The 16,381-nt window shown below is 43.2% G+C and overlaps 3 protein-coding genes across 7 annotated transcripts in view; 2 read left to right on the top strand and 1 right to left on the bottom strand.

Moving 5' to 3' along the window:
• The window catches only part of LOC138238196 (fructose-bisphosphate aldolase A-like), a 216,302-nt gene extending 214,731 nt beyond the window's left edge, over positions 1-1,571 (top strand). Inside the window, exons 4-6 of the mRNA XM_069188243.1 lie at positions 214-388; positions 500-699; positions 1,214-1,571. Coding sequence (XP_069044344.1) covers positions 214-388; positions 500-699; positions 1,214-1,309 — 471 coding nt within the window. The 3' untranslated portion in view covers positions 1,310-1,571. The remainder of the gene's footprint in view (positions 1-213; positions 389-499; positions 700-1,213) is intronic.
• Positions 1-16,381, top strand: part of LOC138238068 (butyrophilin subfamily 2 member A2-like) — a 168,947-nt gene that overhangs the window by 79,625 nt on the left and 72,941 nt on the right. The gene's annotated exons all lie outside the window — the stretch shown is intronic.
• LOC107075989 (butyrophilin subfamily 1 member A1-like) overlaps positions 3,748-16,381 on the bottom strand; it is a 179,330-nt gene continuing 166,696 nt past the window's right edge. For 4 of the 5 annotated variants that reach the window (XM_069187906.1, XM_069187903.1, XM_069187905.1 and 1 more), the window contains one exon: positions 3,748-4,581. In XM_069187906.1, the coding sequence (XP_069044007.1) occupies positions 4,034-4,581 (548 nt within the window). In that variant the 3' untranslated portion in view covers positions 3,748-4,033. The remainder of the gene's footprint in view (positions 4,582-16,381) is intronic. The other variant, XM_069187908.1, reaches the window with a different exon arrangement.

Genomic DNA, 16,381 nt, shown 5'->3' with positions numbered 1-16,381 from the left:
TGCAGTTCCCCTGTTTTGCCTGAGCACCATGGGGGTGCTGTTTCTCACTGGAATAACTCCTTTGAGCTGCAGTTCCCCTGCTGTGCCTGAGCACCATGGGGGCGCTGTTTCTCATTGTAATAATTCCTCTGAGCTGCAGTTGTCCCGCTGTGTCTGTTCCTCGGTGAGTTTGTCCGCTTGCTGTTGTGACAAACGTGGCTTCTGTGCCTCCAGGTGCTCGCCGCGGTGTACAAGGCCCTCTCCGATCACCACGTCTACCTGGAGGGTACACTCCTGAAGCCCAACATGGTGACCCCCGGACACGCCTGCACCCAGAAATACACGCCTCAGGAGATTGCTATGGCAATGGTCACCGCCCTGCGCCGCACCGTGCCCCCCGCTGTGCCAGGTCAGGGGTCGCGGGATTGGAGGGCGAGTGTGAGGAGGTGGGGGTTACATTTCGAGGGTGTGGCGTCCGGCGGTTGTGTGACGCCCCTCTCTCTCTCCCTCTCTATCCCAGGGGTGACGTTCCTGTCCGGTGGGCAGAGTGAGGAGGAGGCCTCCATCAACCTCAACGCCATCAACAAGTGCCCCCTGCACAAGCCCTGGGCCCTGACCTTCTCGTATGGCCGCGCGCTGCAGGCCTCCGCGCTGAAGGCCTGGGCAGGCAAGAAGGAGAACGCCAAGGCCTCCCAGGAGGAGTACATCAAGAGAGCAACGGTACTGACACACTGACCCACTGTCTCACTGACTGACCCACTGACCCACTGTCTCACTGACTGACCCACTGTCACACTGACTCACTATCTCACTCACCACTGACCCACTATCTCACTGACTGACCCACTATCTCACTGACTGACCAACTGACACGCTGACCCACTGACTGACCAACTGACACGCTGACCCACTGACTCACTGACAGACTAACTGACGTTCTGACACACTGACGGACCCAGTGACGCAGTGACTGACCCACTGACACACTGACACAATGACATGGAGGAGAGCACCAAGCCCTCACAGGTACTGACACACCGACTGCCCCACTGAAACCTGCCACAGAGAAACAGATCAGGACCGCTTCCTGCTTTTTAAGGAAATAAGTGCCCTGGACAGTAGATCAGTGAATGTTTCCCTGGGGACCAGCAGTGAAGCCGGGTGGAGGGGCAGTCTGCTGCTCGGACACTCTGTACTGAGCCGGTGCTGATATCTGTCTCTCCCTCTCTCTCAGACTAACAGCCAGGCTGCGGTCGGGAAGTATGTTCCCACCGGAGACAAAGGCGCAGCTGCTGGAGAATCCCTGTTCGTCGCCAACCACGCCTACTGAGAACACTCCACCCCTGGTGAAGACACGCCCCCTGTCGTGACATCATCGTGGTGGGGGCGGGACTCTCGAGGGGAGACGTGGCGAGACGGACAGCGCCTTCAGCCAATCGGGCGCCTGCGTTTGTGTAGTTAACTGTGCTGTCCTGGTAGTTGTAGACCCTACTGTGTGATGTCACTTCCTGTTCCATGTTGTGCCTTCTCTCTCCTTTTTGCCTCTAATATTGGGGGAAAAAAATAAATAAAGGTAACTCACAAATGCTGGATTTTGAGTTTATGGGGAGATTTTGTCAAATTCTTTTGCTTCTGGAGCAATAAGTGTCTTTACTAGGACAGGAGAACTTACCCCTGTCTCCTGGGGTCAGTGAGCTTGTAACTGAGTCAGGAAGTCCAGCAGTGATGTCTCTCAACTGACTTACCCCAGTTTCAGAAATGCGGAAGGGACTTTGATGGAGTTTTTACATTTGTAAATGAACTTCCAGATCATTAAGATCACAATGCAAATGTAGAAATTAGACAGTGTTTCGGTAGACAGGCTCGACGCAATGGAGGTGTTCAGGTGCAGAAGGCTGGCTGTACTTTTTCAAAAGGCAGAAGTCAAGACTAATTTTTCCTTGACTGACGTGACATCATTAATGACTGTACAATTGTAACGTGGAGAAAGCAAGTTTAAACATTGCAAAGGACCCAGTAAAGGCTTCTTCCCTGTAACTGAGCTCCCTGTAGCTGGTAGGGAGCTGTGTCAGCATGCGTATGCTGCAAAGGAACCAGGAAGGGTTTATTCCTGCTGAAAAGCGGAGAAAGGAAACTGCAGAGATAATGTAGCAGGAGAAGAAAACCCGGGAAGCGGGAGAGGGGAGAGGGGAGAGGGGAGAGACAGAGAGACCACTCAGGAGGTGCTGCAAAGTGGAGAGGGGGAGAGAGACGTGTGAGAATAGAGACGATTACAGCACGTTTTGTTCCAAGGTAGAAAGAGGGACAAAATAATGAAAGGAAACAAATATTAAATTACACGAAAACCAGTCTGTCGTTGAGAGAAGGAGAAGGGGTGAATCAAATTTCAGGATCATTTTTGTTTCTGTTGTCTTACTGCTGTGGGAGTTGAGAAAATCTTCTTTGAGAATGCAGACAGAGAGATCGGTGTGATCATGGCCGTCTGAGGTGAAATGAGAAACTAGGGGCTTGGAGAAATCTTTCATCTTCACAGCCCTGACGTTCTCTGAAGCGTCTCCGAGTCTCCTTCCTGTTTCAATATTCCATACATTTTAATTATAATAAGTCTTACTTTTAGTTGAGTAAAACAGCTATTTGAGTCATACAGACATTTTAGTCAAGAAGTTTAATTTATTTGCATAATAAAATGTATTTCTAAGAAAATATGTAACAGATCGAAGTTCGATATTCATTTTGTCAACAGTGTTTTCCCGCGGTACAGCACTGCGTCACAAAGCGAACAAAGTGAAATATTTCAGATGCGGTCGGAGAGGGCGGTACTGAGAGTCCTGAACTTGACGTTTCTCAGGTTTTCTGAGAGTTTGGACTAAACACGACTGGGATTAAAAAAAAGGAGCGAATTGTAGCACGTTTTGTTCCAAGGTAACAAATATACATCCCAAAGTTACAAAAATAATCCCTCAAATAATGATGCTCATCCTGCTGAATACATGAACTGCCGAAGCAGTGCAGTAATCTCCCGGTGCAGTCTCTCGTGTTTCAGGTTAGTTTATATATATATTAAACACAGCTGAACACAACACCAGGAATGAGTTTAACTTCACTTTTTACTTGAACAGTTATGTAGCAGCTCAGCCATGTACTAACTCACCTGCTCTAGGGAGCGTCTCACAATTACCACACTAACCAGCGCACAAGGGAGTGTGTTAAAACTACCTCTCATGACACAGTCCCTCTGTGGACAGAGAATCGTCCACATGAAATGTCCAAACGGCAGGACGGAAGACAAGACTGACATGGAGCCCATGTTTCTGTCTCTGAAGAAAAAACTTGCCGCTGCCATAAACTTTTGGGCTTCCATATGAAGGAAAACAGAGCTTCACTGGCCGATTATCACACTTCATTGGGAACCAAAGACCAGAAAAAAGAGTAACGGACACAGCGCGTCCACTTTCCCCTGGGTCAGAGATCACATAAAACCTCCCTCACACTAAGCAAAGCTCCACACAATAAACCCCATAAGAACATAAAATACACAATACTGAACATGCTGATGTGACCCTGTCTAAGAGGAGCCGGGTATTAGACTGGCTGTAGTTGCTCACAGACGCACCGCTGGTTACAAACTACAACTCCCATAACCACCCTGAGCCACTTCCTGTCTGCGTCACAGTCCCTATTCTTCCTGGCTGTGGTGACGTCAGCGGGTCCCTCCCCGTTCTGGCAGCTTCACAGTCACCGGCGCCCGCAGGAGAGACTCGCACGGGATTTCTTTTTAAAAAGTTTATTTTCTCAAAATTAGAAAAAAAACACAGCAGGGTTTCCAGAGATATTTACAAGTCAGGAGTATAGCAGGCTGGTAGCGAGTTATCTCGCCCTCTCTCGTACATGTTATTTTTCCCCGTTTAAATGTGTTATATTAAATTAAAAAATTTAAACACAACACAACATCTACAATTACTACTATATTTCTGACCTCACCTCACTGCCCGTCAGTAAACCCGTCTCCCAGTGTGAGCAGTGGACAGAGAGCTGGGAGAGAGTCAGCCTGTGTTCATGAGTCAGTGACGGGTTTAATCTCCACACTGACAGCAGGCAGCAGCTCAAGGTCTTTATCTGAATCCCCAGTCCAGAAGACAGGATAGATCTTCTCCCCCTGAGGGAAGACCATGTCAGTGAAAGTGTAGACATGAGCTCTGGACTCCACTGTGTAAAAGGAGACCTTCCTCTCCTCAATATCCACACACACCCCCAGCTTCCTGGGCCGCAGACTGAGGGGGAGACGGGTCTCAGGGTCAGTGAGAACAGAGAAATCAGACCGGTAAGATCTCAGACACCAGTAACCCTGCTGGGGATAGAAGCTGATCCCCCCTTTCCTCTCTGCAGACTCTCTGGTCACTCCTATTATCCAGCTGTCATTCACCTCCACCTCCCAGTAGTGTCTCCCTGAGGTGAAGGCCTCCCTGCTCACGACACATTCCCAGTAATCAAATCTGTGAGGACTGTCAAAGAGACTCTTCCTCTGTCCCCATCTCACTCTCTTCCCATCCTCAGACAGGCTGAGCCGACAGTGAGCTGTATCAGGGTCCAGAGTCACAGCAGCTGGGGAATAAAACACAAACATCACAACAGGCTCCTGCCGATCACAGTCCAACTCAACTCCATCAGACTGTGAAATGTCTTTGTCCCCAAACACACCGAGAGAGAAACACCAGTCAATTACTAATGACTGCTCTTCCCTTCCAGAGAAACAACACCTTCTTCACTGTAGTAGTTCAGGTGGGTAGCTGCGTCAGCATGCGTAGGCTGCAAAGGAACAAGTAATAGGTTTATTCCATGCTGAAAAAAAGAAGAAAGAGAACACAACGTTTCGGCCGTGGAGCCTTCTTCAGGTGTGAGAGAGACAGGGCAGTAGGCAAAGGTAAAGTAGCGGGAGAACAAAGGTTGGGAGGGAGGAGGAGTAAGAGGCGGGAGCAGGAGACAGAAAGAGAGGCCAATCAAGAGGTGTGAAGTCAGAATGGGTGCAGAGAGGTGTGAAATGAAACTTCCAATGAATGGAGAAAATTTAAAAGAACAGTAATCTGTTGTTAAGGGAAGGGAGAATGTGTGATCCTAGCTGCAGAATAATTTTAGTTTCGGTGGTCTTTCTGATGTATGAGTTCGGAAAACCGTCTTTGAGAACACAGACGGAGAGATTAGAGTGGTCGTGGCCATCAGAGGTGAAATGAGAAACAATGGGCTTGGAGAGATCTTTAATCTTCACAGCCCTGACGTGTTCTCTGAAGCGGTCTCCGAGTCTCCTTCCTATTTCTCCAATGTAGATGGCTGGGCATTTACTACAAGAGATACAGTAAATAAGGTTGCTGGAGGTACAAGATGCTGTCTGGGTGATCCGGAATTGTCCTGAGGGGCCTTGAATGAGTGTGGTGGTGGCTGTGTACTTGCAGGTGATACAGCGAGCTCTGTTGCAAGGGAAAGTGCCTGGTGTGGATGGTTGTTGAGGGCGGTCAAGGGAGCTGTGAACAAGGAGGTTACGCAGATTAGGTGGTCGGCGATATGAGATGATAGGGCGATCAGAAAAGAGGGCCCCAATGGAGGGATCATCCTGTAGGATGGAAAAGTTCTGGTTAATGGTCCTGGGGATAGGAAGTGTGTTAGGGTGGTAAGGAAGCACCAAAGGAATGCGGTTGTTACGGCGGGAGTTCCTGATCGGGTTGATGGTCCGGGGGGTGTTTTTGGCTCGGGCAAGGGCCCTGTCAATCACACTGCTGGGGTATCCTCTGTTGATGAAAAATGAGTACATTTCGAGGGCTTGGTTCTCGAAGTCGATGTCGTCGCTGCATAGTCGTCGTAACCTAAGGAACTGTGAAAAAGGAAGAGAGTTTTTAGTGTAGTTGGGGTGAAATGAGCTGTACAGGAGGTAGCTGTGTGAATCCGTGGGTTTGTAATAAACTGAAGTGGACAGTCGGGGGTAGTTGATAGACAAGTGGATGTCTAGAAATGGAAGAGTGGTGGAAGATATGTTAACCGTATATTTGAGGAACGGGTGGAAGTTGGTGAAATGGTGCAGGAAGAATTCAAGCTGATGGTTGGAGCATGTGGCAGCACCGACACAGTCATCAATATATCGTTTGTAGAGGTCAGGGATATAGCCAGTGTAGGAGGCGAAGAAGCGTTCTTCTACCCAGCCGACAAAAATGTTGGCATACAGATGCAGCCATTCAAAATGGGTGAGGTATTTCGCGGCATACCCCGGTGGGCGTGTCACAGTATCACGCAGTATCACACGGTATCACGCGTGTCACGTGACTAACTATCCGGCGTCGCCTTGTAAAACCGCCAGGGGGAGCTTAACCTCTCATGTACAGCATTTGAGCCTTTAATTTTGAACTGTGTATTACAGCATGTTAATCATCAGTCATTAAAATGTTGGTATATATTATGAAAGCAAGATTGCTCAGTTGGACAGAAGTACACAACCTACCTTTATCAGAAATATTTATGCATCAAAGCCTTTACTGAAGATATTACTAATAGTATTAATAATGGATGACTTTGGACAAGCTGTATACTCAAAGTAAAATTTCTTTAGCACATTTGTACAAGCACTTGGAATCTGTCCAAGCCATACTTTGTCAGGCATTTTGTTTTACTTCAACGGGGCATAAAAACTTCCTTGCTTTTAACAGGGCGTTTCATAATTTCTAGCTACGAAAATGATTTAAAATGCGACACCTATCATTCAACTAGAGCTTAAAATATCACAAGGAAAAATACACACCGGTATTCCATTTCTCCCTAAACATTGTAAGCTTCGAAGTCTTTAACTAACGTGATACCGGAGTCAACAAGCATACTTTTAGAATTTGATTAAAAGGGAATATAATATGGAATCGCGTATCTAAAGAATTTAATAACGGTATGATTATATCCGTGTACTGGCAGGACTGTGTAGGGCTGTTTCGCCTACCTGATCATGCGAGCTGTCTTGTAGCCTACTGGTCTAGGTGCGTGACCACCAACTGGCAGGTTGTGTGTTCGAATCCAGCTGGTGCTGGACTTTTATTTTAACAAACATTTCTTCGAAAAAATAGGTAAGCGATATTATGGACAATCAATTGACTTTTATATTTCAAAATATCGCAACATGATCGATATTTGCGATATTTTGAATATATCTTCCCTTCTGACAGCGGTTCCTGCTTCTATTGTGTGTGTGTGTGCAACAGTAAATTTTTATAGAGAAATGGAGGCTGGACAGTATGCGTTACAATATAAACATTTATATTGATTTAAATCGTGTTCTGATTTAAATCGCAAACGCGTGTTTAATTATGTGTTTTTTAATCATGATCAGGCTAATGCATTTCTACATTTTCTGTATGAACCAGCTTAGAGGTTCATACAGAAAGACAGCTTGTGTTTAAATTGAGTGTAAGGTAATTTATGCTTCTAAAGTCATGGTCAGTATTGTTGTACTGTGCTGTACTGTGTCACATTATTTTATAGCGTTTTTATTGCGTTATTAAATCCGGTGGCGCTGTGTTAGTTTCCTGACTCACATTATTTAAACTGCGACACTGATCATTCATCTCTAAATAAACTTTATTTTATATAGCGTTTTAAGCCAATAGGTAATTAGATTGCTCATAAACCTAATCGCTTTTTCTACATAAACACAGCGTGATTGCTCTCTGAAAATGCTTTTCCTTTATTTTTAAAGTAGGCTCAGATTTCAACTATAGATCGTATTATTATAAACTTTCTTGGAAAAATGTATTTTATGTAAACCATGTTTGCTATTAATTCATTTAGGGCTAAAATACGTTCATTGTCTTCTAATTGAGTCGAGATGACATTGGAAGCCTGCCACACCCGGACCGTTAAACCAACGCATTAGCACGTCAAAGCCCATTGAGCCAGTATTGGCTTTAGTATCCCCCCCTTCTCCCCTCAATTCAATTCAATTCAAGGTGTTTTATTTGCATGACAGATGGGTACAAGCAGTGTTGGGTACTGTATGTATATTGTAACGCTTACGGCAGACAGGCACTGTGTAGGAGCCGACGCACCAGAGCAGCGCCTGCAATTTTTATATTTATAACTTAGTTTTTAAAATTAGTCAAGCAATACGAAGCATCTCCTTTTACTTAGTGCCTGAGCATACTGCAACGCGTGTAAAGCCCATAAACGATATTAATTTTGGAACTTAAACATACAGTATATGGCTGGTCTCGGTACTTTAAAGAAAACATACACACCAATATTCCATTTCTCCCTAAACATTTTAAGCATCGAAGTCTTTAACTAACGCGATACTGGAGTCAACAAGCATACTTTTAGAATTTGATTAAAAGGGAATATAATATGGAATCGCGTATCTCCAGAATTTAAAGACCAGACAATCGCAAACTCGTTTTCAATAAAATTATTTTATTCATTCAGCAGTTTGTGAGAGGGACATCCAGCAGGGAGAGACACACACACCGGTTTTCATTGACAAAATTGTTTTTTTTTCAATTCCTCTTGTCTAACAGGAATGTTTTGTTTGTGGACAGACTGTTAGACAAGAGGAAAAGACCGCCTCCTCCTACGAAGCATTTCGTTGATCCGATCACGAATTATTTTCCAGTCGTACGCAGCAAGGGTTGAGAATCTCCGATTCACCATCGTACTAATGGTTTCCCGGAGATTGGGTTAAAAAAAAACAAAAAACATACTAACAACTGTGCCATCCTACTCCTTAGTTAATACATTTTATTATTCATAAACAGTTAACATTGTTAGCAAAATATTTTGAATTATATTTAACCCTATTTTTTCTTTAGTTTTGTATTTAACTTATTATATGATAGTCAGACTTAATGTATATTTGAACAATGAAATATTTTTACAAGATTTTACATTAAGCACTTAAAATTAATATGGTTAATAATAGTAAACTGTAACATGCTGTAACAAGATCGGTTACAAGAAGAAAATGCTTTCAGAGAAAATGTTTCAACCAAACCTGTTCCCACACACCCCGCCCCCACTACCATTAGAATATACACAAACATTTTAGCGTTTCATTCTGAGCAGAAGACCCTCACACCTGAAGAGTGCTGGCTGTGACGAATTAAACCGGTTTTACAGGTTTCAATCACAGACCATGTGACATGGGACTCAGTAAACTACAGTAACACCGTATTTGATAACGCTTTAAAAACGCTATAAAATAATGTGACTTGGCACAGAACAAGTTTACAGCACAGTACAAAGATAAATGCTGACCATGACTTTAGAAGCATAAATTGCCTTACACTCAATTTAAACACAAGCTGTCTTTAGCCCTCTAAGCTGGTTCATACAGAAATGTAGCGATCTAGGCTCATAACACACAGCTTCATTAGCGAATACATATGCAGGACAACTAGAGAAGACGTTTTACAGAGGATGGATTTTTAGAAACATCCCATCAGACATCCCATCATATTCACAACGTGAAATCTAGAAAATAATATTACGTAACCAAAATCCGCAATATGGAAACAGAACCTGTGTAATTGTTGATAGATGATGTACTCGTAACATTTTTTCAAGACGAACTACAACATTTAAAAAATGACTTGTATGTACTTGATATCTCTAATCAATCCACGGGTCCCAGCACAAAACAAAAGTAAAACGCATACCGTTTCTCGCTTCTTATTGCTCAAAAGTAATTTGACCGTATGAAATGCATAATATAAACCTAGAAACATATACGTGAGCAGTACTTAAGCACTGTAGTATCGGTGTTAAGACATACCTCTCAAATACTGTAAATCAAGTTAAAAATATCTCAAGACCGATTCTGGTCGTAATGAAACCATGCAAGGGAGTTTTTATGTCCATTGCAGTTCTTTTGCAACATGAATATAATTATATCGTTATTAATTTCTTGAGATACGCAATTCCATATTATATTCCCTTTTAATCAAATTCTAAAAGTATGCTTGTTGACTCCGGTATCACGTTAGTTAAAGACTTCGAAGCTTACAATGTTTAGGGAGAAATGGAATACCGGTGTGTATTTTTTTCTTTAAAGTACCGAGACCAGCCATATACTGTATGTTTATGTTAAGATTTCCCTTCAGTGGTAAAATTAGATATGAATATTCAATACTTAAACAGGCACAGTTAAGACATTAAATATACATATACATATTGTATACAGTACAGTTTGCATACGGTAATATGTTTATGTTACGCGATTAAAAAATAAATAAATAAAACTTGAAGGTCCAGCACCACCATTATGTTTATATGGTTGTTTTTGTTGGTTGGTTGTTATTATGGTTATTAATAATACGATCTATAGTTGAAATCTGAGCCTAAATAAAAAGAAAAAGCAAGTGATTAGGTTTATGAGCAATCTAATTACTTATTCGTTTAAAAAGCTATATAAAATAAAGTTTATTATTAATTTGCTGGACAGAGCGGTGAACATTATTATGCATAAGACAAAGATAACGATCCTGATCAGTTTAGAAATCTGTGTACGCTGTAAGGTTTTTACTTCTTAAACTTTTAAAATACACGTTTTGAATAGAAAGAAATCCTCTTCCCGGTAGTGTGTATAGCACACCAGCACGTCTTTTTTCTCCAATCAGAGGGGTGTCAGATAGTGTCAGCCAATCACCATTCTGCGTTGGGTAGCAACGGGTGACTGTTCTCAGGCGGAAGATGTAAACAGCTTAATGTTCGTGTTAAATAATTTTTTTTTAATTCAATTAAACGGGCACAGTTAAGACATTAAATATACATATACATACTGTATACAGTACAGTTTGCATACGGTAATATGTTTATGTTACGCGATTAAAAAATAAATAAATAAAAATGAAAAGTCCAGCACCAGCTGGATTCGAACACACAACCTGCCAGTTGGTAGTCACACACCTAGACCAGTAGGCTACAAGACAGCTCGCATGACCAGGTAGGCGAAACAGCCCTACACAGCCCTGCCGCAGTACACGGATATAATCATACCGTTATTAAATTCTTGAGATACGCGATTCCATATTATATTCCCTTTTAATCAAATTCTAAAAGTATGCTTGTTGACTCCGGTATCACGTTAGTTAAAGACTTCAAAGCTTACAATGTTTAGGGAGAAATGGAATACTGGTGTGTATTTTTTTCTTTAAAGTACCAAGACCAGCTATATACTGTATGTTTACGTTCCAAAATTAATATCGTTTATGGCCTTCACACGCGTTACAGTATGCTCCTATTCTTTTTATGCTCAGCTACTAAGATTTCCCTTCAGTGGTAAAATTCAATATCTAAAAAGGGCACAGTAAAGACGTTTACAGTAAGTCTTTCTACGACAGACCAACGGACCACGAGTGCCCCTGTCGGTCAACCAATCACATACCGCGGTATCGCGTGTCATCATACCTGCGGTATCTGTACTGCGGTGTCTGTACCGCGCACTTTGAATGGCTGCATCTGTAGCTGGGTCCCATTCTGGTGCCCATGGCAACTCCACTAACCTGTTGGTAAAAAAGATTATTGAAAGAGAATGCGTTCAGGACCAATTCTGCAAAGTGTACCAGGGTGTGGGTGGGTGGATCAAGCACTGTGCGTTTGTCAAGCGTGTGCTTGAGGGCTGTAAGGCCGTCATTATGGGGAATGACGGTGTACAGAGATGTGATGTCCATGGTAAAAATGTGGCATTCGGTACCCTGAAATTGGAAATCATTGAAAAGTTGGAGCGCATGGTTGGAGTTGGAGCGCTTTCTTCCGCTCTCTTGACGATCAAAGAGACTCTCTTCCTTTTTCACAGTTCCTTAGGTTACGACGACTATGCAGCGACGACATCGACTTCGAGAACCAAGCCCTCGAAATGTACTCATTTTTCATCAACAGAGGATACCCCAGCAGTGTGATTGACAGGGCCCGTGCCCGAGCCAAAAACACCCCCCGGACCATCAACCCGATCAGGAACTCCCACCGTAACAACCGCATTCCTTTGGTGCTTCCTTACCACCCTAACACACTTCCTATCCCCAGGACCATTAACCAGAACTTTTCCATCCTACAGGATGATCCCTCCATTGGGGCCCTCTTTTCTGATCGCCCTATCATCTCATATCGCCGACCACCTAATCTGCGTAACCTTGTTCACAGCTCCCTTGACCGCCCTCAACAACCATCCACACCAGGCACTTTCCCTTGCAACAGAGCTCGCTGTATCACCTGCAAGTACACAGCCACCACCACACTCATTCAAGGCCCCTCAGGACAATTCCGGATCACCCAGACAGCATCTTGTACCTCCAGCAACCTTATTTACTGTATCTCTTGCAGTAAATGCCCAGCCATCTACATTGGGGAGACAGGAAGGAGACTCGGAGACCGCTTCAGAGAACACGTCAGGGCTGTGAAGATTAAAGATCTCACCAAGCCCATTGTTTCTCATTTCACCTCTGACGGCCACGACCACACTAATCTCTCCGTCTGTGTTCTCAAAGACGGTTTTCCGAACTCATACATCAGAAAGACCACCGAAACTAAAATTATTCTGCAGCTAGGATCACACATTCTCCCTTCCCTTAACAACAGATTACTGTTCTTTTAAATTTTCTCCATTCATTGGAAGTTTCATTTCACACCTCTCTGCACCCATTCTGACTTCACACCTCTTGATTGGCCTCTCTTTCTGTCCCCTGCTCCCGCCTCTCACTCCTCCTCCCTCCCAACCTTTGTTCTCCCGCTACTTTACCTTTGCCTACTGCCCTGTCTCTCTCACACCTGAAGAAGGCTCCACGGCCGAAACGTTGTGTTCTCTTTCTTCAGCATGGAATAAACCTGTTACTTGCATCTTCTTCACTGTTTCACTAGTGTTACACATGGGAGTGATCCCCAATATCCTCTAAATACAAACATTAAACGTGTTTTCACCGCGATTAAACTTTATTTTTTTAAACGACATTATTAATAAACACAGGACCGACCGGACTGCAGGAGAAACTACAGCCCGACCACTCGCTTTCAGACACTTCAAACCCACCACAGCGACCTGTATACTGTAAGAAACTGGACAGCCTGTCTGTTAAACCGGTTTATTTCAAATCCCAGTTCGGCAGCTCGTTCATCTTCTCTGAGACCATTTTCCTGACGACGCAGAATAAAAAAGTGCTGAATTCAAAGACTAAATAATACTGAGCATAAATAAATAAAAAATTAAAAAGACTGAATAATGCTCGTTTTTACAGAAAAAAATATACATGTAAAAATGGAAAAGGCAAAGGACTTCCCATTTACTTAGAACACGTGAAGAAATATCCAAAGTATTCAGATTAAACAGAAATAATAATAATAATCTCTGATAGGAGACAGTAGAAGCAGTATTAACTCTTAATTCTTAATTCTTAATACTGAATAAATACTCTCCCTTTCTCTGCCTGTCAATTTAGTGAAAATCAAAGAGTTTCCTCTCAGGTCTTATTTTTTTTCTTTACTCCTGTTTCTAGAAAGGCTGACGCAGTTACCTACATGAATTTATAAAAACCTGCATAATGCTCATTTTTTACGGAAAAAAATATAATGGAAAGAACAAAATCTTGTGAAATGTAAGAAAACCCACCATACTTACGTTGAAAATGTGAAGAAATATCCAAAGTGTTCAATTTAAAGCAAAAATAACACATCCAGAAACCCGGAGAGAAAGACGAGAGAAACAGAGGCGCTCATACTGACTTCAGATTGCTCGCGCTCACTGTCCGCCTCTCTGATAGGAGACTCCAGCTGTCAGTCAGTAAGCTCTGACCACTGAGAGACGGGGGGCGGGGCTTATACATGTTCTGCGCGAATGTGGGTTTTAATCGCTCTTTCGCTGATCTGCCTGTCAATCAAGTGACGATCAAAGACTCTTATCTGCTCTTATTTTTTTACTCCTGGTGCCTATAGAGGCTGACACAGCCACCTACATGAATATATACAAACACCTGACTCATTTCTAGACAGGGAGCCCCATTAGTTCTGTGATGATGAAGGGCGCCCACTCCTGGACAAGAGTGGAAACCGCAGCCTGATCCCTGAAGCCGACATGACAACATCTTCCACTGATATTTCACACTTGTTCTGTGTAGAACAGGACAGTGTCAAACACTGACTTATTCCACAGGAGAGTCTATCAGTCTGGAAACACAGACACCCTCTCGATCACTCCTGTTTGAAATGAGGTCCCCAATATCACAGGCAAACACCCCAATACACACTCACTCTGGTGGGACTAGTGAAATAATATTGACACTCCAGTGTCATTCTTAGTGAAACACACCACTGGGTCTCTTAATGACCAGGACCATGTGAGAACACCAGCTGGGCTGAAGAGAAAGACCCCAAAGTTATTAACCCTGGCCAGTAAGAGGAGCCCTACAGCCCCAGTAAATACCCCTCTTAAACTAACCATGAGCACCTGACTCTGACATGTCTGAGCTGCTCTGAGGAAAACAGGCCACAGAGACACTGACTGACTTCATGTCACTGAAACACTGTCAGTAAAGAGAGATCAGAATGAATTACCCCCTGTCCTGAGAGGAGGGCAATTCTCAGCTCAATACTCTACTGCCCTGTCCTTTCACAGTGCCGGCATGAGTAACTGAAATTTACAGAAGCTTTTTACAAAATCACTTTATTAGCCCTATACAATATCTTGTAGCAGGAATTTGTTTTTTCTCATACCCTAGCTTGTTCTCCATGAGACACACAGACAGAGAGAGAAGCCTGGGGTAAGAACACAGGGTCAGCCATTGGATAGCACCACTAGAGCAGTTGGGGTTCAGGGCCTTGCTCAGGGGCCCAACAGAGTAGGATTCCTCTGCCAGCTGCAGGATTTGAACCCGCAACCTTACAACCACAGGCACAGATCCTTAGCCATAGTGCCACCGCTCCACATGGTATCAAAGAGATAAGGTATTTATTGTGGTTAGATGAGATAGTATTGTGTTTGAATGAAGTAGTTAATTTGTGAACAATGCTGACTACTATTTGAATATCTGGTATTATATATGTAATAATACTGTCCTGTGTAAAACAGCATCGACTTTAACAACAGAAGAATATCATCACACTTCTCTTTCTGGAAAAAAAAATAATCTAAAGGAGCACGTGAGTAACTGAACTTCTTATTTTGGCAGGAAATACATTATTTATTGCATTACTCTTGGCCTAAGAATAGTCCCTCAATTCAAATTAAATATCCCCAACTGTTGTAGTAGTTTTATTCACACATAAATTCTTAGACACACAGTCACTGTGTCACACTAAGGAGATAAAGACCTGTCTGATATGGAAACACAGAAGCTAAATTTACTCCCCCTGCCCTGTGAAGAAACACCCAAATCTGAGGTAAAAACCCCAATCTCTACTGACAGTAGTGATTAATGAGCTGATGTTGAAATGACTGATCTATTCTGAGACAAACACTCCACTGAGTCTCTTACTGAACCCCCATCACTGCAGCCTGTCTCAGTAGAGTTCACAGCTCTCAGATTTATTCCCAGATCAATCACAGCCTCGGGGAGCGCAGTGGGAAGGGTCTTATTTCCTAGCGCAGCACAGTGGGAAAAAGACAAAGTACAGCTGCAGTTTCCCTGGAAAAGCGATGCAAAACAGGGAAGAAACACCAAACAAGATGAATAAGGCCACAAACTGTACAAAAAGAAAAACAATCCTAACCATGGAGAAAAACACAAAAATAATCCTTACAGTGCCTTGCGAAAGTATTCGGCCCCCTTGAACTTTTCAACCTTTTGCCACATTTCAGGCTTCAAACATAAAGATATAAATTTTTTATTTTATGTGAAGAATCACCAACAAGTGGGACACAATTGTGAAGTGGAACGAAATCTATTGGATTTTTGAAACTTTTTTAACTAATAAAAAATGAAAAGTGGGGCGTGCAAAATTATTCGGCCCCCTTGCGTTAATACTTTGTAGAGCCACCTTTTGCTGCGATTACAGCTGCAAGTCACTTGGGGTATGTCTCTATCAGTTTTGCACATCGAGAGACTGAAATTCTTGCCCATTCTTCCTTGCAAAACAGCTCGAGCTCAGTGAGGTTGGATGGAGAGCGTTTGTGAACAGCAGTTTTCAGCTCTTTCCACAGATTCTCGATTGGATTCAGGTCTGGACTTTGACTTGGCCATTCAAACACCTGGATACGTTTATTTGTGAACCATTCCTTTGTAGATTTTGCTGTATGTTTGGGATCATTGTCTTGTTGGAAGATAAATCTCCGTCCCAGTTTCAGGTCTTTTGCAGACTCCAACAGGTTTTCATCCAGAATGGTCCTGTATTTGGCTGCATCCATCTTCCCCTCAATTTTAACCATCTTCCCTGTCCCTGCTGATGAAAAGCAGGCCCAAAC

This window comes from Lepisosteus oculatus, chromosome 4, assembly GCF_040954835.1.
Source record: "Lepisosteus oculatus isolate fLepOcu1 chromosome 4, fLepOcu1.hap2, whole genome shotgun sequence".
NCBI lineage: Eukaryota > Metazoa > Chordata > Actinopteri > Semionotiformes > Lepisosteidae > Lepisosteus > Lepisosteus oculatus.
Note: the sequence above shows the minus strand (reverse complement) of the source record. Positions and strands in the feature narration are given on the sequence as shown.